Source organism: Eumetopias jubatus, unplaced genomic scaffold (assembly GCF_037043125.1).
Source record: "Eumetopias jubatus isolate StellerSeaLion01/CBP00866 unplaced genomic scaffold, mEumJub1_p1.0 scaffold_9, whole genome shotgun sequence".
In the NCBI taxonomy this organism is placed as follows: domain Eukaryota; kingdom Metazoa; phylum Chordata; class Mammalia; order Carnivora; family Otariidae; genus Eumetopias; species Eumetopias jubatus.
In genome coordinates this window covers 52,087,587-52,113,936 of record NW_028274815.1, presented here as the reverse complement: position 1 = coordinate 52,113,936, position 26,350 = coordinate 52,087,587, and the positions used below count along the sequence as shown (strand labels likewise).

The window sequence follows — 26,350 nt, the reverse complement described above, 5'->3', positions numbered from 1 at the left end:
ATGGCCACAAGGGTAGACAGTAGGCCCGGAGGGCTCCCCGGCAGTGGCTGTGACCTGGGCACAGCCCGGGAACACATGCAAGCGGTCACCCGAAACTACATCACCCACCCCCGTGTCAGTGAGTACAGTCCCCGCAGTGGGTGAGGGTGGGGGCTGCTGGGTGGCTCGGCTTCTTAGGCTCAGGGAAAGAGGAGGCTCTGAGGCTGAGGAAGGTCTAGGGGGCTCTTGGTCCAGCAGAGTGAGGCAATGGACCGCCCAGACAAGGGGCCACCTCTGCAGATGGGGGGATGGGGTCCCTAGCCCAGGCTACCCCAGAGGAGAAGGCAGGGGAGTTCCTTGTGGGAACCTTTCGGTCATCACCCTTACCCAGCCCTAAGACTCCAAGTCCAGAGAGAGCTCCCCACTGCCCCAAGGGTGTGTGTTTGTGATACATGCTCTGTGTGAATGTGTGTGTGTGTTGGGGGTGTGTGTGCATGTGCGCCAGAACACTCAGCACGAGGAAATGTATGATCAGGTGTTCTCAGGGAATGCGTGCGGCAAGGTGGACCATGTGTGCATTCTCAGGATGGGGACAGACACGTCCCTGTGTCATGTCAATGGGTACATGTCATGTGTGCCTTTGGGGGAAGGTGTCTGTGTGTATAACCCAGGGGAAGGAGCGTGCCTGGTTATGTGCGTGCTTCCACCTTCACTTGGGTGAGGATAGGTGTAAATATGTGTGTGACAGCTTGCAAGTGTGTATGATCAGAGGGAGGAAATGTGTAACGTACCTCAGGGTGAGCGTGTGGTTCCGTGCACGCGCATGCGTGCTCATGGGGAGAATGTGGGTATGTCGTCAGGTGATGTCATATGTCTGTGTCTGTACAGCTGGGGGCAGGGGGAGTGCCTGGCACGGGGAGAATTCAGAATTCAGAGGGGGCCATCCCGAGGTGTGTCCAGATATCTGGGGCACAGAAACCAGTAAGGCTCTGAGGACCAAAGGGAGTACCCCCTCCATCTCTCCTTGCCAAGGTCATTCTCCAATTCTTGAATTCTCAGGCAGCCCAGCTCACTGGACTAAACCGGCCTGGCCAGCACCGGCCAAGCAGAGCCAGAGGCTCCTAACAGGGCATGTGTGGAGAGAAGCTGGCCTAGCACAGCCTCCCCGCCCTCCCCCCTCGGTCGGTTGTTACCCAGACCGTAGGGGGAGGAGCCACCTGACGGGGCAGCCCAGAGAGCCGGGTCTGCATTGAATGGGGCTGGCATCCGCCCAGAACGGACCTAGTGCAAAGTGGGCAGGCCCGGGGTGCAGAGGAACAGAGCAGGGGGTGTGAGGCACCTCCAGAGGCCTGAGGCAGGCACTGAGGGGTGGAGCACATTCCAGCTGAGGAGGAACTGAATGGGACCAGATTTAGCAAGGAGGCCCTGCAGGCCCTTGCGATGGAGGCATGGGGGAAGCGCTGGGGCCCAGATCCTCCCCTGGGGCAAAGCAGGGGTCATGAAGGCCCAGAAATACCCCGTGACTGGGCCCCCACTTGGGCCCAGAGCCCAGGCCTGGTGGAGATCTGAGCCCACCCTGGCAGGCTCTTCCCCCACCACCCCCTGCCGAGTGCCCTCCCCAGGACCCTGCCAGGTGCCACCACACCCCAGGGCCCCCTCCAGCCGGTTGCCTCCAGCCAGCACCTTATTTAGAGTCAACAAGCCCTGGTACAGGGAAACACCCAGGAGATGTGACCCAGGCTGGAACCCGGGGTGGCAGCGCCCTCGTGTCTGCCTCTGTGTCACCTCATGGGGCCCTCACCCTTGGTGAGTGTGTCACACCCAACAGCTGACCCCGAGACAAGGTTCTGCAGAGGGGGAGCCCCTCCACCCCTGACTCTTCTCCGCACCTGCATTAAAGATGTTCCTGCAGTGACAAAGGCTACCGCCTTTGCTGCACACCAGTGCCCTCACAGGGTCCCCCCAGGGGCCAGCCTCCCCAACCCAGGAGCAGATCGGATTCCTCAGTGTGCTTCGGCACCCACAGCTTTCTCTGGTTCCCACCCCCTCCCTCCTCTGGGGGCCCTGAGGGGTTTCCTCCCTGAGGGGTGAGGATGGGGGTGGTGGGAGGGTGTGCAAAACTAGAGCTGCGCCCTCAGGTCAGGAGAGGCAGGACTCCTGTGTCTCTCTCTGCCTGTCTCCCCCAGCCTGGCCTCCAACTGGAGGACTCTATGGACTCTACGGATTTCTGGGCAGGAGAACTTTAGGCAGAGACAGAAAGCCTAGGAGGAGAGCTGGGGGACCAGAGGGCAGGGATGGGGCAACGGGCTGCCAGCCCCCCCAGGGCTTCCTCAGCCGTGGGTGGGCTGAGTCCAACAGAAGTTCTCCTGGAGGAGGAGGTGGACCAACAGGCCTGAGGCCTTAAGGGTGATTTCACTGCAGTGGCTGAGGGAATAAGCCAGAAAGGGGGGGGCAGGGTAGAATAGCATGGGGGTGAATCCCAGCAATATCTGCCCTGGTTAAGAAGGGACCCGGCTGCCTCCCTCAGAGCTAGAGCTCTTTCCCCATGGGAAGGACATGGCATGGCGCTTTAACTGTTGTGTGGGGCAGAAGGTGCTTGGGGGGGGGGGGAGGCAGTAGGGGGAGGGGGGGCAGGGTGCAGCGGGAGCAAAGGTTGGACCGACAGGCTGTCAGCCGGGCTGGAGGGGCAGAGCCAGGTCAGATCACCCAGGGGCTGGAATGCCAAACCCCCAGCTTTGCTGCCTGCCTTGGTTTCCTCCACGGAAAGGCCAGAGAGTTCCACCCAGCAGGTCTTGGGCTGATTCTAAGAAGCCTCGGCCCTCCCTCCCCTAATCCGTCAGGAGGGGATCAGGGAGGAGGTGGGGGACCTGCTGGCCCCTGGCTTGCCCCCACCTCTGCCTCACGCCTGGGCGGCCTGCACAGCCCTCTCCCAGGACGCTGCAGGTGTGGCTGGGCAGGCCCTAATTAGTGGGCTTCCAGGAGCCCCGCTGAGCCTTTGACAGGGGAAGACAGCGGGGAGATGGGGGCAGGGAGGGGCGCCAGGCCTGCAGCCCTAAGTGCAACCCTGAGTGTCAGCTAGGACAATGGAGAAGGGGAGGGGGCAGAGCAGAGGGAGGGAGTGTCTGCAAAGTCTCAGGAAGGCCTATTGAGGGAGTGCCCCTCAGAGGTCTTCTGGGCCAGCCCCCTGCCTCCAGCATGACCCTGTCCCCCTTCACCTCACCAGGGTTGACCAGTAGGTCCCAAGGCTGGGGGAGTGCCACAGGATGCTGACTGACTTGTGGTGTGCCCCAGGAGAAATCAGCCAACTTCTGGGCCTCAGTTGGCCACTGCATGTGATGGACACAATCAGTTGGGGGTGGGTACACACAAAAAGCCTGGCTTCCCAACAAGGACACCTTTGTTGCTCAGCCACCACCTTGGCTGTGTCCAAACTGGACAGCCTTGAAGAAAAGATGTTCTCTAGTCTTACTGGGGAGACACAGAGCTCTGGTCTGAGTCGGGGAGACATAATCCAGCTCATTAAGGACCACAGCCTGGGGAAGACACCTCTAGGGTGCCCGCCTGGGGGCTGTGGGACTTCAGAGGGGAGCAGAGTCAGGGGGCTGCAGGACTCAGTCAAGGGCAGGGCGTTGAAGGATATGAAAAGCCAGATGCTGAACAGAAACAGCCAGAGTGGATTATCTGCAGTGAAGGGCCCAGGCTATGGAGTGACGGACTCATTTAGAAAGCCCAAGAGAGAGAGCCAGGCCTGTGCCTCTGGAAACCCAGAAAGCCGGCTTACGGCTGAGGCTGGTGGGCTGGGCTGGGGGCTCACAGACCGAGGGCCCTGCAGGCAGCATTCCTCCTGGCCTCTGGGCTGCCCCCAGCTGCTCACCACTGCTCCCCCCACCTCAGGTGCCCTCCCCAAGGTAGCGCTGTGGGGATTTCCACAGGTTTCCCAGAAAGAAGCTGTGAAATGGGGGAAGCCCGCTGTGAAGAAAGGGAGGAAGGTGAAAGACTTGACTGACTCTGAGGCAGAATTGGAAAGAGTTCCCTGGGGCTTTGTGGACCTTGAGCCCCATTCCCTACCCACCCCCCCCCCAGCCCTTTTGGCCAGTCTGGTATTTTCTCTATAGGGCCAGCAAGAGGCCAGCTCTTCCCAAGGCTTTTTAAAATGAGGCTCTGTTCCACTGTGCCTGGTCCCTTGGGGTGGCCTAGAGAGAAGCCAGAGTGGAGAACGCCAGGAGAGGGTGGAAGGTGAGCAAAGGAAGTCAGCAGTGGAGCGCACTTGCCAGAAAGTGGGCTGTGAAGGGCAGCAGCTGTGCAAGGACTGGGGCTGAGGGAATGGTTTTTGAGATGGGAGATACCAGGGGCGCCTGGGTGGCTCGGTGGTTAAGCGTCTGCCTTCGGCTCAGGTCATGATCTCAGGGTCCTGGGATCGAGCCCCCACATCGAGCCCCCACATCGGGCTCCCTGCTCAGCGGGGAGCCTGCTTCTCCCTCTCCCACTCCCCCTGCTTGTGTTCCCTCTCTCACTGTGTCTCTCTCTATCAAATAACTAAAATCTTAAAAAACAAAACAAGATGGGAGCCCCCAGAGCTTGCTTGATGGGAGGGCCAACAGAGGGGGCCGCTGGCTCTCTGCCCCAGACAGCAGTCATCTCTGGGGACGGACCCCGGGGCAGGAAAGGTTGGCCTAAGAGGGAAGGTTGGATAGATACCTCCTCCCGTCCTCTGAAGGAAGCTGAAGGAGTTCCCTGCTCCAGGTCCAAGCCCAAAAGGACGAGTCTTCTCGTGCTCTCTTGTTCTTGAGTTTTCCTAGCTGTCCGTAAGCTCAGAAGAGCCTTGCAAACATCCCCACAAGGACCGCCTTGCCCAGTCGGTCTTCCTAGCCCAAGGCCCAGGAAAAGGAACATAGATCGGGTGAGGGGTTTGACCACTGAGCCCCAGACTGGGGAAGACGTGAGCTGGGGGCGTTTAGTTTTTCTTAGTGTGGGGTGACTTGGCACCAGGCTTGCATGGAAGCATGAGGGCAAGTGGCTGAGATCCCAGCCCCAGCTCTGCCACAAGCATGCTGGGTGATCCTGGGCTAGCTTTTTCACCCCCATTCTCCTCCGCTTTTGAAAAGAGGGTTAGACCACTCTCCCCTCTGATGTTCTTCCAACCTGAGTGATCCAGTGACCTTACAGACACTCTGACCATCCTGCCTTGTCAGGGCGCCTCATCTCAGCTGTCCCACTGGTGCTTCCCAGGGACCCCAGGAAGAGCTGTATATCCCAGGGTCATGGGTGAGGAAGAGTTCCACGGTCTCCCAGCTAGCCTCCAGCAGAACCAAGATAGGCTTCCTGTCTGCCAGTCCATGGCTTTCCTGTTGGGGTTCCCCAACACTGGAGTTAGAGGCTGTCTGTAAGCTGAGCTCATTTCTCCATTTGTGGGTCTCTCCAGCGACTAGGACTAGGGCATTCTTCTCCCTCCTTCCTTGTCACTCTGTCCCCTCCCCCACAGGCACTACAGGGAGCCCAGGTTGTCCAGGATCCCCCCTGGCCAGGCCTCATGACAAGGCAGGGACCCTGGCTGGTTTTTCTCACCGGTGCCTGCCCCCCCCCCCCCACAGGCACACATGCTCACAGACACAGTGCTCAGTCAGTATCGAGTGGCCCCCGAGGGCCACAGAGGGAGGGCAGTTCTCTCCTCATCTCTAGCTGGGGGCCAGAAGCTTTTGGAAAATGTTGTGGGTCTGAGAGGAGGGAGTGGGTAAGATGCGGGCTGAGGCCAGAGGGGAAGAGGGGAAGCAGCCTCAAGATAAGAAAGACTTCTTCGTGGCTGAGGGGGAGGAGAGGACTCTGAGGGGCCTCTGCCCTCACCCTGGCCCTCCTCCAGCCTCCTGCAGGTGTCCAAGCCAGCAGGGGGCCCTGCGGGCAGGGGCATGACCCTTACAGCAATGGTGGCTGGCCCTGTCACAGCTAATGACCCTGACAGCCCAGACTGGGAAGGGGGTGGGGGTGGTGCTTACAGGGAGGGAAAGCAGAGGATGCCTCTGTGTGCGTGTGCGTGTGCGTGCGCGGGCGCGTGCGTGTGTGTGTGTCTGGGTGTGTGTCTGGGTGTGAGACCCTCACCTACCTCCACCCCTCCCCCAGCCTACAGGACTGTGTGCAGCGTCAATGGGCCCCTGGTGGTGCTGGACCAGGTCAAGGTAAGATTTCCACTTCCTCCCAGGGCTCCCCAGCCCCTGTGCAGGATTTCTTCTAAATTGCCCTGCTCCTAGCTGTCTCCCAAGGGCCCACCCATCCCTTGTAATTCCGTCACCCATCCCCACGTTCTTCCTCCCCAGCTGTCTCCCCAGCCACCCCCGGGTTCCCTTCCTGCATTTTCAGTGCCCCCCCCCACTCCCGCTCTGGGCCTTCAGGGACCCACACCTATCACCAAGGACCTGGGGGATCTACGCTATTGTGCCTCTTCGTCAGTGGGATGGTTGTATTGAACTTGCTTACACGGCTGGACTCTTCCATCAGCTGCTTCTTTTCAAAGGAAGGGAAGGCAGAAGAGCAACACCAGCTAACTCTTCTCCAGAGCTCCAGGTTTTCAGAGGCTTTTGGAAAATCTCAGCCTGGGAACCAGCAGCATGGGTGGGAAGTAAAGAGGGCCTCCCAGAAAGAAATGGGACGTGGGCTCATTTGTGTCCCCTGGGGAACCGCAGGACCATGGCAGAGACTGATAGCATTTTGAGTCTGGGGTTGGGGATTCTTAAGGCATAAAGGGCCCTGCAAAAGTATGAGGTCACTCTGCTGTCCCCCTGCCACCAAACAGTTCCACCCCCCAGGCTCCCACCCCATGCCACCCATCCCAGACTGGAAAACTGATGCCACCCTGAGTCATCCCTTCCTCGACCCCAGTCCATCAGTGCCAATGACCTGTGAGCAGTCTCCCACCCCACTGCTCCCTGATTATGGCCATGGCCTCTGGGCCCCCAGACTGGGGCCCTCCTGTCCTCCATGCTGCCCCCCTGCAACCTGAACCCCTTCGCTTCCCTGCCTCAAACTCACCTAGTACTGCCAGTGCCTTCACCTTACAGGCGCCACATTCTGTGAGGGTTCGCGCGCACCTCCCCGGCCTCATGCCGAATCCCCTCCCCTCCCTACGTGGAAATCCACCCTGCCTCTGCATGGAGCTGCCATTTGATGTCTCTAGGCCTTTGCTCATATTTTCCCTCTGCCTCTCCCACTACCTTTCCCCCATACCTTCCTCTGACTCACCCCCAGGACTAGCTGAGAGGTCACTTCTAGAAGTTTCGCCCGGGCCCCTGGGCAATGAGCCCGTCCCTCCTCTCCCTCTTCTGTACTGTCCCGTTGGCAGCTCCATCAAGCCATTTGATCACCACCTGGCCACATGTCCCCTCACTGCCCCCACAATGTCCCTCCAATTGCACATTACTCCTGAGCCCCCGGAGCCCCACCCTGTACTTCTACTGAACACCCAGTCCATTGTGGGTGCTCAGTTTGTTCAGAGGAAGGGTGAGTAAATGAATGAGAGGCATGAATGACTAAATCCAACCCTTTCATTCCTGGAAACCAGATTCCGAGTTCATACAGATCTTCCCGTTTGACCCACTAGCCTCGGGGAGGCACTGGGAGGGAGCGTGATGGAGTGTTTACGCGTGTGCACGCGGGGGTCACGCAGTCTGACTCAGGCTCTCCAGCCCACCCTTCCCACTAGCTACCTGTCAATTCTAGATCGGCAGCATCAGTACTACCTGAGAACTTGTTAGAAATACGGATCCTAGGGCTTCTACCCCAGACTGACAGAATCAGAAACTCTGGGGTCGGGGGAGGATGCAAAAGTCAGTCTTTAAAAGCCCTTCAGGGGCTGTGATGCTCCCTGAAGTTTGAGAAGCATCTATTTAGGCTTGCAAACTCTAGCTTCCTCATCTAGTAAATGATCAGAGAGTTATTGTGAGGATCAAATGAGGTAAATGTATTTTTATGAGTCCTCCTTGAGAACGGTTAGCACTCGCTCTGCTTGGAATGCAGAAGTGCTAATACGCCTGATTAAACAGTTGGTGCCGTCTGCTGCCCCCTCGTGTGGTATGGAGAGTCAGTACCTTCACAGACATCCACTCTCCCAACTACTAAATGGGACTAGACTAGGAAATGAGATAGATCCTCAGACCTGTGTCTCTGTGATTATTAGATGCATCTGTAACTCTCATAGAACAGACCAAGTGGTTGATGGAGACACCCAGAGAACCCTGAACTTGCAGAGGGAAAAAAATCAGTTCTATATAGTCTCATAAGTTCAGGAGATGGAGAAGACAGCTTTATGTATCCCTCTCCAGATTCCACACCTTCCCTCTTCCCTAGTGGCTTTGGCAAAATGCCACAATTCCTCCTCTACAGCGCCACCTTCTGCCCAAGTCGAACCACACCAGCAATTACGCTTCCTGCTTCCATTTTTCTCAAATGGAAAAATGCTTGCGGGGAAGAATTTTATGCAGATTGGAAGTTCTTAGCCCAGGGAATAAGGGCCTCGAGATTGTACGCAAACCTTTGAAGCCGTGTATCCGTGTGGCTGTGCATTTTTCTAGAGGTAGTTTCCACAGTTCCATCTGATTTTTGGAGGTGTGAGTGTAGGCTGTAAAATGCTAAATGCTAAACCCCTGAGTGTAGACTGTAAAAATGGCCCCGCTAGATTATTAAACATCCACACTCCCAGCCCTGATCTCACAAACAGTCACACACAGGTTGTGCAAGCATTAAAGAGGAGTCCAGTTAGTGGACAGCCACCTGCCTGGGATATGTTAGAGAGATTTCACTAGAGCAGCGGTTTTTAAACTTGAGCACGCATGAGAATCCCCTGGAAGGATTCTTTGGGCCCCGACCCAAAGTTCTGATTCAGCAGTCTGAGGTTGAGGCCCAAGAATCTGCATTTCCGGCAAGTTCCCAGGTGCTGCTGCTGCGCTGGGGAGCACACTTGGAAGATTGACTGCTCTAGAAGATCTTCTTCCAACTGCTGTGTTTTGATGCAGACCAGTCCTTATTGAGACTTGAAGATAGCACTCACCTTATCCACCTGACTCGGTTCCAAATGTCTGTGGCTACTTCCAAACTTTTAAAAGAAAAAGCTTTCAGAAGCATGTATATCAGCTCTGAAGACAATTTCCAAAGAGGGCTTCCCAAACTGCCTTGGGCATTGTCAGAAGGAAATGACTGGAGGCCAGGGCTTAGTCCTGCCAGGCTTGCTAAGAACTTTCCAGTCGGCCGAGTGCAGGAGTGCGAGTGTGGGCAGCAGCTCCTCTCTGCCTGACCCCTGGCTGGCTGAGAACTCAGCAGAATCCCCAGCGGAGGACACGGGTGGCACTGAACCATCCCCGCTCCCTGTGGTCCTCCTAGGGACCCAGGGTGGGAGTTGAGAGAATCAGGCTCTGAAATGGGGTTCCTCTGAGTATAAGCTCATTGTTGCACCCTGGAATTCTCCCCCTGCACTCCCGGTTGTAACTGGCTGTGACCACCCCTGCCCCCCACAGATGACTCACGCAGACACACACAGAAGAGCCTGGTACTCTCTTCCTAGAGGGTTCCAGACCACACCCTCCGTGACGGGGTGTGATGGTTCTGACCTGGCTCTGCCCGTTCTCCGGCGTCCGACTGCAATCTCTCTGCTATGCACAGTTCGTTTCCTCTGATTTCACTGATTTCATCTTTCAGGGACACACAGGGCGCCACCTCCTCTCCGTTCCCCTTTCCTCTGCCCTCCCTCACCCACATAAACCCACATAAAAAAGGAGGACTTTATCAGCCGGCTGCCTGGTTTTTATCGGGCCCTGGCCTGCGCTCTGTCGGGCACTTTTCCTCCCGAGGCCCACCGGACAAGGAGGCCGGCGGCTGCCTCGGAGAGAGAGACGGGCCCGCAGAGCGGCCGCGGAAAGCCAAGGACTTGCAGTCAACGTCGGTCCCGGGGCCTCCCAGCCCTGGCTCTTGGGCGCCCTCTTGTGGTTAACGAGCCAAAGACCATTAGACTTGAGCTGCCGCGCAGACCTCAGCGCCTTCCTCCCGGGGCCGGCCCTGCTCGCCCAGCAGCCCAGCTCCGAGGGATGGTTTGGGGGAGAACGAGGGCGCTTTCCTGGCCTCCGAGGAGGGGCCTGAGCCGAGCTTCTTCCAGTGACCGTCAGAGCTGCAAACGCTCTGGTCTCAAGTTCCACCCTCCCACGCCCGCAGGGGTGCGCTGGGGGAGTGTCCCCCCTCCTCACACCCCGTTAGGAAATTGAACCATCCCACACACACCCCCAGACCCTTAACGTCACTATGTTAGGTAGAGTGGGGTATTTAATATAGTAAGGATGGTGATAACCAGTCGCACTGTACTTGAACATCCCAAATTACATTTTAATTACCAAAAAACAAAAATAAAAATGTTCCTTGTAACTAGTGAAAGAAAAGTTAACTGTTTGTCCCTAACTTCTTTATTCCCAGCCTCTTGAGATAACCAAGGTAAAGATCCTGCTATAAAGAGGCAAATAAAGTGCATGTTGGAGGTTTACATTGGTGTCAGTCTCTTAAAAAACATGATTCCCTCATGTCGGTAGCATTCTTCTTGATAGCAGTGCGGTAGCCTGGACGTTCTGCGATTGATTCGGTGGTTCCGTTACTGGCAGACATTCGGTGTGTTTCCAGGCTTTGCTATTGCAAATAGTACAGCAAAATGTACCCCTTTCATACTGGGGACTTTATTGCTATAAGGTAGATCCCCCAAAATGAAATTGCTGCTTCAAGGTGTATATTGATTTTAAAATAGATTTTAAATAGATACTGATGATTTGGGGGCAACACTGCTAGCCCAGCAATGTTGTGGGGATTCACATTCCCGTCAGCCATGTGTTAGAGGACCCACCTTCCAGCATCCTTGCCAGCCCCAAACATGTTCTCTCCTGGGATTTTGCCTATCTAATCAATGAGAATAATACTACCTTGTTTATTTACATTTGAGTATCTTTTTGTGTGTTTGGATTTCACTTTCTCCTCTGTGAAATCTTCCTACAAATTGAGGTGTACATTTTGAGTTGTGGGAGCTCTTTATTGTTCACATTTTTTTATTAAGACTTTATTTGAGAGAGAGAAAGATACCGAGAGAGAGCATGAGCAGGGGGAGAGGGAGAAGCAGGCTCCCGCTGAGCAGAGAACCCCGATGAGGGGCTCGATCCCAGGACTCTGGGACTGTGACCTGGGCCGAAGGCAAACGCTTAACTGCTTAACTGACTGAGCCACCCAGGCACCCCTACAATCAAATATCTCTATTTTTGCATTTATGGCTTCCGGATTTCTTATCTTACAGACATCTCTCTTGCCCAGCTTTTCTAGAAAAGCTAAGAAAAGGAAAGAAGAAAGGCCCTTTGTAGTATTTTGTTCATCTTAGCTTTATATGTAAAGGTTTTATATGCCTGGAACGTATGTGTGTTTATGATGTGGGTATCTTCTAAGTAGATACCTGGTTATGTTAGCGCCATTTATTCAATAAATTCTGTTTTTCCCTGTGAAGTAATGTGCCACATTTGTTCTACAACAGTCTCCTAAAATCTGGGATTTGTTTCTGGACTCTGATCTGCCCCACTGATCCATCTGTCTGCCCCACACCAACACTTAACCGTTTGACTTCAGTAGCTTTAAAGCATGTTTTCATGTCTGCTAAGGCAAGTCCTCCACGCTGATCTTTTCCATAACTATTTTTGGATATTGTCAGACACTTATATGAATTTTAAAATGATTTTATTAAATTCCAGAAGAAACAAGAATCCATTGGGAATGCATTTAATTTATATACTTTGGAAAAGGATTGATATTTTTATGATAGTAAGTCATTCTGTCTTGGACAACAGTATTCTCCATTTGTTCAGGGCTTGTTCGATGTCCTTCAGTAAGGTTTTATTATTCTCTTGTGCCTCTCTTGTCAAATTTATTTCCAGATATTGTATGGGTTTGGGCCCTATTGTGGATGGATCCATTTTTCTCCATTTCCTCGTCCGTTTATGGCTGGAATAGAATAAAAGAGATTCTTTTTTTTTTTTTTAACTGAAACATATTGACACACAATGGTACAAGAGATTGATTTTTGTGTATCTTGTATACAGCTGCCAACTTCTCTTATTAATTCTGGGGGTTTTGTTTTTGTTTTTGTTTTGTTTTTTGGCTAGAGCCTATGGATTTTTCTAGATATACAATATCATCAATGAAGGGAATTCTGTCTCTTTTTCCATTGGTACACTTTAATTTTACTTGTGATTTTAAAGCAATTTCAAAAAAATAAAAATAGTACCAGGAACATATACCCAGTTGTTAACATTTTACCCCATTTGTTCCGTCTTTTGCTCTGCGTGTATGTGTGTGCATAACTTTTTCCTAGATCTTTTAAGGGTAAGCTATCCCCCAAAACTCCAGTGTTTATTTCCAAAGAATAAGGATATTCTCTTACATAACAACAGTAGTTATTGACTTCTGATACTTACACCGATACATTTATCTGACCGACCATCTATATTCCAGTTTACCAGCTGCCCTAATAAAGTCTTTTATAGCATTTTCTCCCCTCCAGCAGAGGATCCAGGCTGGGGTCAGGTTCTGCCTTTAGTGGTCACGTCTCTGTAGCCTCCTTTAATCTAGAACATTTCCACAGCCTTTCTTCTCTGACATTTCTGAAGAATACAGTCTCCTCTCCTCCTCTCTCACTACTTTTTTTTTTTTTAAAGAAAGCTTTCTCCACTTATGTTTATTAGTATACTTATTCATTTCTCTTTTTGGGGTCTTATTGTATAAACTATAATTTCCAAAACAATATTAAGTAACAACGGCAATACAGTCATCTCTGTGCGTTACTGATTTTCTTAGAATAAAAGTGGGTTTAGCGTTTCACCATTGGGAAGCTTGTTGATGTTGGTTTGGTAAATAGTGTTCAAGTCGTTGCCTTCCATTCCCGTCTTACATAGGATTGTATTAGAAACACTGCTGAATGTTCTCAAAAGCCTTTTGGGTTTCTATTTACATAATCCTGTAGGGTTTCTCTTTTAATTCGTGTTTACAAAAAAACTCCCTATTATTACAAATTATATTGTGAAATGTTGACAAATTCCCAGAGGTTGATTTATCTAGGCTTGCATTCTTTTGATGAATCCTATTTGGTCATATCTATTTGTTTACTTAATACACTGATTGGACTGGCTAATAGTTTATTTATAATTTCTGTGTCTACATTTATAAGAGAAATTGGTCTACGTTTTTTGGAGGGTCCTATCTTTTTTTTTTTTTTGAAGATTTTCTTTATTTATTTGACAGTGTGAGAGCACAAGCAAGGGGAGTGGCAGGTAGAGGGAGAGGGAGAAGCAGGCTCTTCGCTGAGCAGGAAGCCCAATGTGGGGCTCAATCCCAGCACCCTGAGATCGTGACCTGAGCCAAAGACAGCCACTTAACCGACTGAGCCCCTCAGGTGCCCTGGAGGGTCCTATCTTTACTACATTTGAGGTTTGGGAAGTTTTCTATTTTATAGTTTCCTTGCCTTCTAATGTTTCTTTCTGTTCATCATATTACGTTGGCTGGTTCTTCCAATGTAATGCTGAATAGAAGGATGATAGCAGGCATTGTTGTTTTGCTCCTAATTTTTTAACAATTTTTAACAAATTTTTAACAATTTAACAGAGAGAGAAAGAGAGCAGAGTGAGCAAGAGAGAACACGAGTGGGGGGAGAGGGGCAGAGGGAGAGGGAGAAGCAGACTCCCCGCTGAGCAGGGAGCCCGATGCGGGGCTCCATCCCAAGACCCTGAGATCATGACCTGAGCAGAAGGCAGATGCTTAACCAATTGAGCCACCCAGGTGCCCCTGTTTTGCTCCTAATTTTAAAGGGATTGTTTTACATCAGAGTATGTTTTCTGCAGTTTTTCTGAGGATGCTTTTTGGAGTTAAGGAATTTCCCTTTTATTCTGTTTTCAAAGAGTAGTTTTGTTCTTTAACCAGGGCTATCATGATTCTTTAATCATCAAAGCTTTTGTTTTAATCATGGATAGTTTTTTAAACCTTTTTCTGGAATGTTAAGATGAACAAAGTTTTTTTTATCCTGCAATTCATTAATAAGGTAAATTAATTACATTATCAGATTTCTAATATTAGACTAACCTTGAATTACCGGGTCTTTTTAATTTTTATTTGTGTATGTGTGTCTTTTTTATTTTTTGTTTTTTGACTTTTTTCTTTTATCATTTGGTTTGTAACTCGACCTTTTTTATACTTTGCTGGATTTGGTTTGTTAGTATTTTACATAGGTCTTTTGCATATATATTCATAAGCGAGATTGCCTATAATTTTCCCTTCATTATCTTATTTTGTATCAAGGTTATCCTTGCCTCATAAAATTAATTAAAGACATCCCTTTTCCATCAGTCTTTTGAAAAGCTCAAGTATTTTCAAATTATTTGTTCTTTGTCAGAACTCACTTGTAAGACTATCTGGGACTGGTGTTTTCTTTATGGAAAGATTTTACACTATTTATGTAATATCTTCAAGTTTGTAGGACTATTCCGGCTTTCTATTTGGTTTTTGATTGGTTTTGGTTTGAGTTGTATTCTTCTAAGACTTTATTCATTTCATCTAAGTTCTGAACTATATTGCATACAATTGTTCATAATTCCTTTTTATTACTTTTTAATATTATTAGTGTAGCTAGTTTTGACTTTTTTACTCCAATAATTATTTATGTCTTTGCTCTTAATCAGTTTTATTTTATCAGTCTATTTTATTAGGCTTTTCAAAGAACCAATTTGGCTTAATCTTCTTTGTTATATGTTTATTCTCCGTGTTAATGATTTCTGACCTTTTATTATTTCTTCTACTATATTGGACTTTTTAAAAAAGTTTTTCTTTTAATTCCAGTTAGTTAACATATAGCACTGTATTAGTTTCAGGTGTACAATATAGTTCCATACGTCCACACTTCCATATGTCACCCGGTGCTCATCACAAGTGCACTCCTTAATTCCCATCACCTACTTCCCCCCATCCCCCTATCCTACTTTATTGGGGGTTTTATTGCTGTTCTTTTTTCTAACTTTTCATGTTGCATACTCTTAAACTTACTCAGTTTTTTTCTTTTCTAATATAAGCATTTAAAGCTCAAATGTGGGGCGCCTGGTGGCACAGGCGGTTAAGCATCTGACTTTTCATCTCAGGTCGTGATCTCAGGGTCGTGAGATCAAGCCCCACATTGGGCTCTGCACTCAGTGTGAAGTCTGCTTGAGAGTCTCTCTCCCTCTCCCTCTGCCCCTCCCCTTGCTCTAGCTCTCTCTCTCTAAAATAAATAAATAATTAAAAAAAAAGAAAAAAATTTTAAATGCATCCATATATGTCGATACGTAGGTTTTCATTATTGCTTGGTGCTAAATATTTTCTAATTCTATGGTCTTCTGTATTAGGTTTTTTAAATTTCCAAATACATGAAGTTTGTCTAACCATCTTTTTGTTTTTGATTTCTAACTTGTTTTGATTATGGTCAGAAAACATGGTACAGCCTGATTGATTCTACAAGCCGCTCTCCTTTCTCATTGTTTTCTATTTCATTTTTCATGTCAGTTCTGATTCCCTCTAATGCTCAAGGAGTAATTTAGAGGAGTACTTTAACTCAGAATATGAGGAACACGTGGGCAGGGATGTCATCTTTTTACCATTTATTTTTATTAGATTCCGATTCTCACTTACTCCCTGAAGTAACTCAATCACCAGGGAAGCAAGGTGAGGGAACCTGAAGGATGCAATGCATTCTCTCCAGTACCGCCCCTGGAATAAGGTGCAGGTTGCAGGGCTTAGGTCTCTGGGGACTGACAAGAGCTGAAGCCAGGGTCAGTGGGGAGGGTCTGTTCTCCTGGCCCAGCTCTCCTGGCCCAGCTCATAGCCTCTTCTGGAAGTGGGGAAAAACTGGGACCCCGGTTCCCGGAGCACACACAGACTGCAGGGCTAGGGGATTCCCTTGGGGCAGACCTCCACCTGCCCAACCTGCTACCTGTGGTCCTAGAGGACAGTCTAATTGTCTTTTTTAAATTCAGTTATAATTTACATATCATAAACTTCCTTCTTTTAAAGCACACAGTTCAGTGGTTTTTAGTATATACACAGAGTTGTGCAGCCATCACCACTATTTGATTCCAGAACATTTTTATCACCTCCAAAAGAACCCCTTGTACCTGTTAGTTGTCACTCCCAATCGTCCCTCCTTCCAGCCCCCGGCAAGCTCTAACCTTTCTGTCTTTATGGATCAGACTATTTCAGATACTTTGTATCAGTAGAATCATATACTCCGTGACCTGTTGCGTCTGGCTTCTTTCACCTACTTAGCATGTTTCCAAGGTTCATCCGTGTTTTGCATGGATCAGTATTTCATTCCTTTATAAGGCTGATAATATTCCATGGTATAGATATACCATCTTTTATTTCTCTGTTCACTGTCTGTGGACATTTGGGTTGTTTCCACCTTGGGGCTATTATGAATAAGGCTACTAATTGTATATGAACATTCATATACATTCATATGCAAGTTTTTGTGTGGTCACATGTTTTCATTTCTGTTGCGCCAGTGGAATTGCTGGGTCATATGGTGTCTCTATGTTTAACCCTTTGAGAGAGCGTCAGAGTGTTTTTCAAAGTGGCCCCACCATTTTAAGTTCCCACCAGCAGTGTTTGAGGGGTCTGATTTCTCCATACCTTCAACTACACTCGTTATCTGTCCTTCGGACTCCAGCCATATTCATGAGTGGGACATGGTATCTCATTGTGGTTGTGATCTGCATTTCTTTAATGGTGAATGATGTTGAGCATCTTATGTGCTTATTGGTCTTTTGAATATCTTCTTTGGAGAAATATCGATTTAGATCCTTTGCCCATTTTTAAAATTACAGTATTTGTATTTTTATTGTTGAGTTTTAAGAGTTCTTTATATATTCCTGATATTAGCCTGGTTCTTTTCAAACGGATAAGAAGAGATACTACACTTGCTTATAGCCAAAAGAGAAGTGATTGCCTGATTCTTTTTATTCCTGAAGCTGTGAGGACAACACATGAATCAATCCCAGCCCCATGGCTAGGGAAAGACTGCCACTGGTACGAGGGGACACCCGGCAGCCCAGGAGAGCACTGTGCCCGTGTGTTCACCCTTACTCCACAGGGGCAGGGACAACTGTGCTGTCCATGGGACCTAAACAGCCATAGTAATGATTACATTTTATTGAGCTGTTACAGGTCCTGGGCACCAGCTAATGATTTCACATAGATCACTTTCTCCCCATAGAAGCCCTATGAAGTAGGTATTATTATGATTCTCATTTGAAAGATGAGGAAAGTAACGCTCAGAGACATTAAGTAAATTCCACATGGTCACACAGTTTCTAAGCATCAGAGCTTCAGGTCTAACCCTGGTCTTCCAACTCCAAAGTCAGTGCTCCTGCCCATCCAGGTGTACAGCCTCCCAAACAGAATCCAAATGCCCCACCTCCGGCCCCTCAAGTTCACTTCTACTAGTGCCTGGTCACAAAAGGGGAGACAGAAGCTTGAGAATGGGTCAAGGAGGGTTGGGGGAGACAGGGACTTCACCTCTGGTCTCACCGCTGCTCTGGGCTGCTCTCCCCTCCTGCCAGTTTGCGCAGTATGCTGAGATCGTCAACTTCACCCTTCCCGATGGCACTCAGAGAAGCGGGCAGGTGCTGGAGGTGTCTGGGACCAAGGCAATTGTTCAGGTAAGTGGTGTCAGGGCGATGTTGGCTGGCAGAATAAATGAACGAGCCCACAAAGTTCCTGACTATCTTATAGGCTCTGAAGGCAGGAAACGTCCTATTTTCCCAAGAGCGTCTTGCCCAGAGCTGGGCACAAAGGGAGCCTGGAATGGAAGGCCCCATTCTCCCCAGCAAGACCCTTATTAGAGTAACTAACCTCTTGTCCCATAGGTGTTTGAAGGAACCTCTGGGATCGATGCCCAGAAGACCGCCTGTGAATTCACAGGGGACATCCTACGGACTCCAGTGTCAGAAGACATGCTGGGTGAGGATAGGGGGAGGAGAGGCGGGGGGGGGGGGTGCACGTCTGTCCTCCCAGCCCAGCTTCCCTGACCGCACACTTAGCACACTGCATTGTCCTTGCCTCTTTGCCTGTCTGCCTCCCCTGTGAGTTCTTTGAGGTCAGAGATTGTGTCTTCTCTCTCTGACCCCCCAACCCCAGCTCAGGGCCGGACATACAGATGTTCCATAAACGAGGAAGGCGGGTTCAATCAACTGGGGGCACAGTAGGTAGTCCTCTATTTGGGGTTAGGCTGAAACAGAGTGCACATCCCCCAATTTTCTCCCAAGATCTGTCACACCTGGCCCTCTCCTCTTTCCAGCCCTAAAACCCTCCATTAGAGTCATTTCCTGGGCCAAGGCCTCACCTGTAAAGATTTCCAGGAGAGGAGGGAAGATCCCCATGGAAACAGTCCCTGTGGCCAGCTCTCAGGGGGTGACTGAGGGCTGAGGGAAGAGGGACGTGAGGGGTGCGTGGGAGCCGCTGGTGGTGTGGAGGGTGAGCAGCAGTGAGGGGGACCCAGGGCTGGCCCTAAGCGTCCCCCAACAGCCTCCCCCACCTTCAGGTCGGGTCTTCAACGGCTCTGGCAAGCCCATTGACAAGGGGCCAGTGGTCATGGCAGAGGACTTCCTGGATATCAACGGTGAGTGACCAGGGAAAGGCTCTGGACAGATTTCGGGACCCAGCCCCCAATCACTTTCCCCACCCCCAGCCACCGCCTCTGCCATCTTGCCCTTGGAAGTTCTGCCCCAGACACAGGCCAGGGGCAATGGGCCAGGGCTCACCCGCAGGCTGCTCAGACTACCACGCAGATCGCGTGTGCGACAAGAACTGCAGAGGCCTCTCTGTCCCCAAATCTGCCACAGAGCCTGAAAAACTGCCATCGGCACTTCATGTCCTGTTCCTCTCAAAGCCATCATCAGGTGCAAAGTTCCATGGGTGCCCCAAGACCCTCACTCTCCCGCCTTCCAGTGCCCTGTCCCCGCCCCTCAGAGCTGCCTGGGGTGGCTTGCAGCAGTAGACACAGCTCCTTCCCGGTGGGAGGCCATCCTGAGTCCTCCAGTCCTGTCAGTTCTGAGGACCAGATGGAGGCCCACAGAGGCCCACAGCTGCCCCAAACAACTCAGCAAGTCAGGGGCAGAGCAAAGGATACACATCCCCTCAGATAGGAGCTCTCCAGGCTGCTCTCTGTTCCTTCGAGCCCCGCACGACACCTGCTCAGCCTCGGGGGCCTCAGCCTGAGCTCCCACCTGCCTGCCGCTTCTGCTGGGCCAGGCAGCACTGTCCAAGGGAGCACTGGATCATGGTTATTAGATACAAATTAATTCAAGTGGAATACACGTTCATGTCATGTGCCCACCAGCCGCATGTGACTAGGGCTACTGGACCGGGCAGGGTAGTTAGAGCACATTTTCATCATCACAGAGAATTCTGCTCCACAGTGCTGCTCTGGAGTTGGGGACAGGGTTGGGGGAGGGCAGGGACAGACTTGAGCCCTTGAGCATGGGTCCATGATCGCCCTCTCCCAGGCCAGCCCATCAACCCCCATGACCGCATCTACCCGGAGGAGATGATTCAGACGGGCATCTCTCCCATCGATGTCATGAACAGCATTGCCCGTGGTCAGAAGATCCCCATCTTCTCAGCAGCCGGGCTCCCCCACAATGAGGTGAGGCCTGCAGGGTCCTGCAGACATGACCAAGAGGAGCGCACAGGGCAGAGGCCAGGGCTGGTGGGCCAGTGAGGTGGGTCTCCTGAATCAAACAGGCAGGGACCAGCCACGCTGGGGTCACCGCTGTCCAGAGTGGTAGCTGTCCTCTGGCAGCTCATGGGCTCAGGGCCGCAGAAGACCTCCTCAGTGTCCCCAAGCAGGTCTTCAAGCCTTCACCCTGAGGAAGGCTGTAGGACCTGGGGCAGCCCTTTCATCTTTCTGGCCTAGGATCTCATCCCCCCGCCCCCCGCAACCAAAGGCCTTGGCAGGAGGAAGGACTGGAAATTGCTCCATCCATCATCCTCCATGGTGCTCAGTGGGCTGGGCTCTGGGTTCTGGTTCTGACACCCTTCCTTCTAATCCACTCCACCCCAGATTGCCGCCCAGATCTGCCGCCAGGCTGGGCTGGTGAAGAAGTCCAAGGCTGTGCTGGATTATCATGACGACAACTTTGCCATTGTCTTTGCGGCCATGGGGGTAAGAGAAACTAGGCAGATTGGCAAATTCTGGAAGCTGTGGGCAGGCAGCCTTGTCTCTCTTGGACCCTGGCTCTGCCTGATATGATGAGGGAGGCATAATCCTTCTCCCTGAGAAGCTGTCAGTGTCCAGGCCTGTCTGGTGGGAGAGGCAAGAGCAGGACTGCGGGGGAGGGGGGCTCAGTGACTAGGTACGGTGTGTCCCCCAGTGCGTCCCAAGGGCATGGCAGCCCCCATGAGCCCGAGGGTGGCCTGGAGGAGGGAGAAGCCAGGGAATTTGGGAAGACGGCTTCAGGGAGGGGATACCACGGGGCCCTCAGGGGGCCCAAGGAGGGGTTTAGCAGGGAAGCAGCTGGTTAAGTGATGGGTCAGGATGCAACGAGCAGAGCATAACCTGAAGAAATCTGAACTTCTCTTTGGGGGCCTGGGGAGTGCAAACCCAGCCCCTGCCTTTTCAAGTGCTGGGTCCTCCTAGGGACTGTCAGTCAATAGGCTCTACTGAGACGAGATGGGAGGGGCCGGGGCCCCTGCCCTTAGGCTGCAGAGACCCCCCCCCCCCTCCAGCTCTCCCTGCTGTGTGTCCAGGTGAACATGGAGACAGCCAGGTTCTTCAAGTCTGACTTCGAGCAGAACGGTACCATGGGGAATGTCTGCCTCTTCCTGAACTTGGCCAACGACCCCACGTGAGCCATCCCCTGGTACCCAGACTGCCTTCAGGCAGCGGTCCCTGTCCCCTCTCAACACCCAGAGTACCAGAGCTCGGGAGTATCCCAGAACCATAGCCATGGGCCAGAGTTGGGAAAACAACCCCTTGTTGTGCAGATGGGGAAACTGAGGCTGGGTAAGGGATAGCCCAGGGAGAGATGGAGGGGACGAGACCACAAGCCCGCCTGCCACCTGCAGCCCCTCCGTTCTTCCCATAATGTGCATCCAGCCACTGTCCCCAGTCAGACCTCCCTACCCTTGAGTCACTTCCCCAAAGCCACCTCTAAAACTTAAACCACGTATTTACAAAAACTGCTGTTTTATTTTTTAATTTTCTTACTTGAACAGAGTTGACACACAACGTTACGTTAGTTTCAGGTGTACAAGGTAGTGATTCAGTTTCTCTGTAGGTCAGTGCTATGCTCACCACAAATGTATCTACCATCTGTCACCAAGTAACACTTACCACACCACTGATCCTATTCCCTGTGCTGCTCCCTGACTGGGAGCCTATGACTCCGCCCTTTGCCCCCCATTTTGCCCATCTCCCCACCCCTTCCCTCTGGCAGCCATCAGTTTATTCTCTGTATGTATAGGTCTGATTCTGCTTTTCATTTATTCATTTGGAAAAACTGCTATTTCTAAAGTTCAGGAAATGGGAGTTTCAATCTGTGGGTCAGGGGGATGAAAAAAAACTTCTAATAAAACTGTCCTGGGTACTGAAGGGGCTCCAAAAACGAAGTAACGGAATTCTGGAGGCCAAGATGACATCACCAGAGAAAAGACCCACAGGACAGAGCTTAAGGACTGAGAGAGCCTGGAGCCAGAGGAAGGGACTCGGGAGAGCTCAGAGTGGAAGGGGGCTGCCAGGCGGGCAGGGCAAGCCTATGGAATGTGCACACTAGCTGTGCTCTGGAGCAGTGAGGGGAACCTTCTGGAAGGTATCCAGAGTGCTCTACCTCAGCCGAGTGTGGCGAGGAGGAAGCTGGGGAAGAGAAGGGCAGCAGGAGGGAGGAGTGTCAGACATGGTGAACTGCCCACCCGCAGGAACCACAGCTGTCAGGGGGCCTGGGAGCTGGGGCTCATCCCACCCACCCCCCCTGCTGCTATGCGCAGTTCACTATCCACTCAGCACTTGGGGCTAGAACAGAGCACAGGCCTAGGCCTCTGGGCTCTCTAAACACAGGCTGTCCCTCCAGGATCGAGCGGATCATCACCCCGCGCCTGGCACTGACCACTGCTGAATTTCTCGCCTACCAGTGTGAGAAGCACGTGCTGGTCATACTGACCGACATGAGTTCCTACGCAGAGGCCTTGCGGGAGGTGAGGCAGCTGATGAAGGGTGTCGGGGTCATGCCAGCCTCTCCGTAGTCTTTCCACCCCGAAACTCACCCATCCAAGCCTGCCGCCACTCACTCCATTTCTCAGTCACTGAACCTCGCGCTCAGCCTCTTGCCCCACTTCTTACCCCAGCGACACCGCCATTGCAGGTCTCAGCCGCCAGAGAGGAGGTGCCGGGCCGTCGAGGCTTCCCAGGATACATGTACACAGACCTGGCCACCATCTATGAGCGGGCAGGCCGCGTGGAGGGCCGGGGAGGGTCCATCACTCAGATCCCCCTCCTCACCATGCCCAATGACGGTGGGTCTCTTCGCTGCCCGCTACCCTCTGCTACCCCCTGCCCTCCCTTCCCACCGGGATGCTTAAAGGGCCCATGGTTTTGTGCATAGATGTGCCGTAGCTCTGTTTCTTCATCACGGGATTCACTGTTTTTTCCTTGCCTCCACATACCCCATCACTCCCATGAGAGCCATAGAGCCCAGGCGGCCCTGAGCGGGTGGAGACGTGGGCTCCGTCTACACTGACACCAGTGCATTTCCTTGCAGATATCACCCACCCAATCCCAGACCTGACGGGCTTCATCACAGAGGGACAGATCTACGTGGACAGACAGCTTCATAACAGACAAGTACGGTCCCCTCCCTACGACTTAGTGCTCTCCTCATCACCCCCAGAGACACTAACAGATGTCCCTTCACCTGCTGTGCTTCAGTTCTCTGTGAATTAGGAGGGGCCGGGCGAGGCTAACTCCAAAGAGGAGACGACCCAGGAAGACTGTGTGGTCACAGACACAGGACAGGTCTGGCTAGAATCCAGACCACCGGACTGTGGGAACCTTGTGAAAATCATCTCATCCTTCTGATGCTAGGTTTCCTCATCTATAAAACAGAATAGTATTTATCACTCAGTGGAGTGCATTGTGGAGGATACAATCATTTGGCACATAGAGAGCATCCAGCAGACAGTAGATAATAAATACCACTTCCCTTTGCTTTCCAGTAATTTGCTCTGGTGAACAAAACAGTGGGTAACTGACACAAGTAGATGGTGAATAATGTGCCAACAGGTTAGAAAATATGTCTGTCCCATCTGAGGTCAAAGGCAATCCTGTGACTTTTACCTCTTTGCTCAGTAGGTTCCTTCTTTACAGCTATTAACTATTAAGCTTCAACCTGGTTTCTGGCCAAATAATCAAAGGTTATAAAATAGTGACTTTCATTACCTAATGTCACGTCATGTCCCCCCCTCCCTCCTCCTGTCTAGGAGCACACATGTAGACACCTCCATAGCCGAGCTCTAGAATTTGTGGGCGATAAAGGAGGGCAGGGCATGACCAGCCCACCTCTCTGTGGGAGGAGTGAGGAGCAGTCTCTTGAGAACCCCAGGGGGGAGGAGAGACAAGTAGGGGGAGGAAAGAAAGTCAAGTCTGGACCCTGCCTTCTGCCACTCCCTTCTTCTGCTTGCCCAGATCTACCCCCCCATCAATGTGCTCCCTTCCCTGTCGCGGCTGATGAAGTCTGCCATTGGGGAGGGCATGACAAGAAAGGACCATGGAGACGTCTCCAACCAACTGGTAAGGAGAGAGCCCAGGGACTGGCGGGTAAGCTAATTTCAGAAGCTAGAGGTTTGAGCCCTACCTGGACCACGAGCTTTTCTCTGGGAAATCCCTCCCCTTTTGGGGTCCCCACACAGTCAAATTGGGGGCCACTGAGCTCCTGTGATCCGCCTGCGGTGACCGCTAGGACCGTCCCCCCTTCACCCAGTATGCTTGCTACGCAATCGGGAAGGACGTGCAGGCCATGAAAGCAGTGGTGGGGGAGGAGGCGCTCACTTCGGAGGACCTGCTCTATCTGGAATTTCTGCAGAAGTTCGAGAGGAACTTCATCAACCAGGGTGAGGCGCGCTGGGGGCGCTCAGGCAGTAACCCCCTTACCTGGCCACATATACGTGCACACGCTCCTAACACTCCTGCCCCGTCCCTAGGCCCCTACGAGAACCGCTCCGTGTTCGAGTCTTTGGACCTGGGCTGGAAGCTGTTGCGCATCTTCCCCAAGGAGATGCTGAAGCGCATCCCGCACAGCGTGCTCGATGAGTTCTACTCCCGCGAGGGGGCGCCGCAGGACCCCGCGGCCGACACTGCGCTCTAGCCCCGCCCACAGCCGGACCCCGGAGCTCGTCCCGGAAGCCCCTGTTCTACCCCGGTTCTACACACGCCTCCGTGTCTTCCAAGGTCCCACACACCTGAACCAACCGCTTGAGGGCCCACTGTCAGCTACCCACCCCAACCCCCCCCCACCCCGCCTCGAAGCGGGAGGCGGGGTGGGGATGGGGCTCCCACGCTTCATCCCTCTCCCTGGCTTCCCGCACTGGGAAAGAACAAAAGGTTGTTACGCCTGTATTAAGCACATGAGAATCACCTAGAGAATTTTACAAAATACCAAGGCCCAGGCTCCAAACCAGATCAATTAATCTGAATTTGGAGGCGAATTCCTCTGCATTGGTATTTTTTTCCCCAGGGACAGCTGGAGTTGCAACCCCTAGTTTAGAGGCTGCAAGATAACCCAGGTAAAGATAATGAGGGTGCACTTGAAGAGGTCCTGAGACACCCTCCAACCCCAACATACACGTAGGGTTTTGTTGTCATTCTTAGGACCCTAATACCTCAGAAGCAACAGCCCACAGAATCCCCCAACTGCCAGGAAATCCTCAAGCTTTGTCCCTGCAAAGCATTATCACTTTATCTTAATTTGAAGCCAGGTGTTAAGGCCCCACTTGGGACAGATACCCAGAATTTGCTAGTTTTTAAAGTGCTCAGGAGGGGTGCTGACTCCTTCAGACCCCGGCGGTTGGGAGGTGAGTGGACTACCAGAGGAGGTTTCCCTGGAATGAAGGAGAACTGCTTTGGGTGGAGAATCTGCATTTTTGTCCCTCCCCGTAGGTCACTGTGGTCTTGGGAGACTCTCCCCCCTCCTTAGATTTCTCTGGGGGAAATACCAGGAATGATGGGGCCCAGAGGGGAGAAGGTAGTTAGAAGTGAGTGGTGTGGTCTATACCTAGAGTTGACCCCTGGGGCCTCAGTAAACCTCTGATAAGCTTGGGGTCATTCCCCCTGAGAAGGGATGGAATGTGGATGGTTCACTCAACACTGAATCAGGCCACATTGATTGCTTGACTACCATATATTGTAAAAATTTAAAAGGAAAACATTGATGACAAATATATGTAAAGGGTTACTGTTAATAAGTTTTACAAATCCAATAAGAAACACTTTGAAGACCCTCAAAGAACAATGTGAAGAAACAGGTAATTCCCAGAAGAGAAAAACACTGATATTTAATTGTTTAACTTTTGGTAGTCATCAAGGAGTCAAATTAGAACATTTCCACTACCAAATTATTAGCAAATGTTTATTTAAAATCACAATATTCAGCGCTGGTGGTGATGGTTACAGTAGGTCCTCTTTTAACAATAGAAAATTCTAGATAGCTGGGCTGGTCTTACTGCTGCAATTCCCTCCCTCCTTGTGAAGTAGGTGGTATTATTCCCAGTTCGCTAATGCAGAAACTAAGACACAGAGGTCAAGGAACTCGCCCAAAGTCCCACGGCTGATGTGCAGGGTACCTGCTTCACTGCAGGTAGAAGTGTAATGAATATAAAACCTTCCTGGTGGGCAGTTTGTAAACACATACTAACAATTAAAAAATGTTCGTTCCCTTTCACTTAGTAATTCTACTTCCAGGAAATCCATCCTAAGAAAACGGCCAAGATGAATCATTTTGTTTTCTGCCGCACATGTCAAATGATAGTGTATGTTCATTATGACGCTGGGCTACAGTGGCGTCATAACGTACGTTTAGTATATGGCATGACAATGGATGCTAGTTCATAATAAAACGCTAAATGAAAAGGAGTACAAAAAATGTAGGATATGTATATACATATCGTAATAGACCGTGATTTCTGCGGTTGGTGGAATTGTGATTTTTAATTTCCTCGTCCCTTTCTCTGTTTTAACAATCAGCACTTAATAAACTTATCATCAGAAACAAAACCCAAGCGTCTTGTGGTTTGTGTGTGTGGCCGATGCTGTTTA

At 51.3% G+C, this 26,350-nt stretch overlaps 1 protein-coding gene across 1 annotated transcript; it reads left to right on the top strand.

Annotated features, from left to right (window-relative positions):
• Positions 1-24,404, top strand: ATP6V1B1 (ATPase H+ transporting V1 subunit B1). Its single transcript, XM_028116326.1, has 14 exons — positions 1-118; positions 6,094-6,149; positions 17,610-17,708; positions 17,916-18,009; positions 18,590-18,667; positions 19,554-19,693; positions 20,111-20,212; positions 20,797-20,894; positions 22,116-22,239; positions 22,407-22,557; positions 22,803-22,885; positions 23,726-23,830; positions 24,021-24,150; positions 24,241-24,404. Exons 1-14 carry the CDS (start codon positions 1-3, stop codon positions 24,402-24,404), a joined length of 1,542 nt encoding a protein of 513 aa, XP_027972127.1.
• The last annotated feature ends 1,946 nt before the right edge of the window (positions 24,405-26,350 follow it).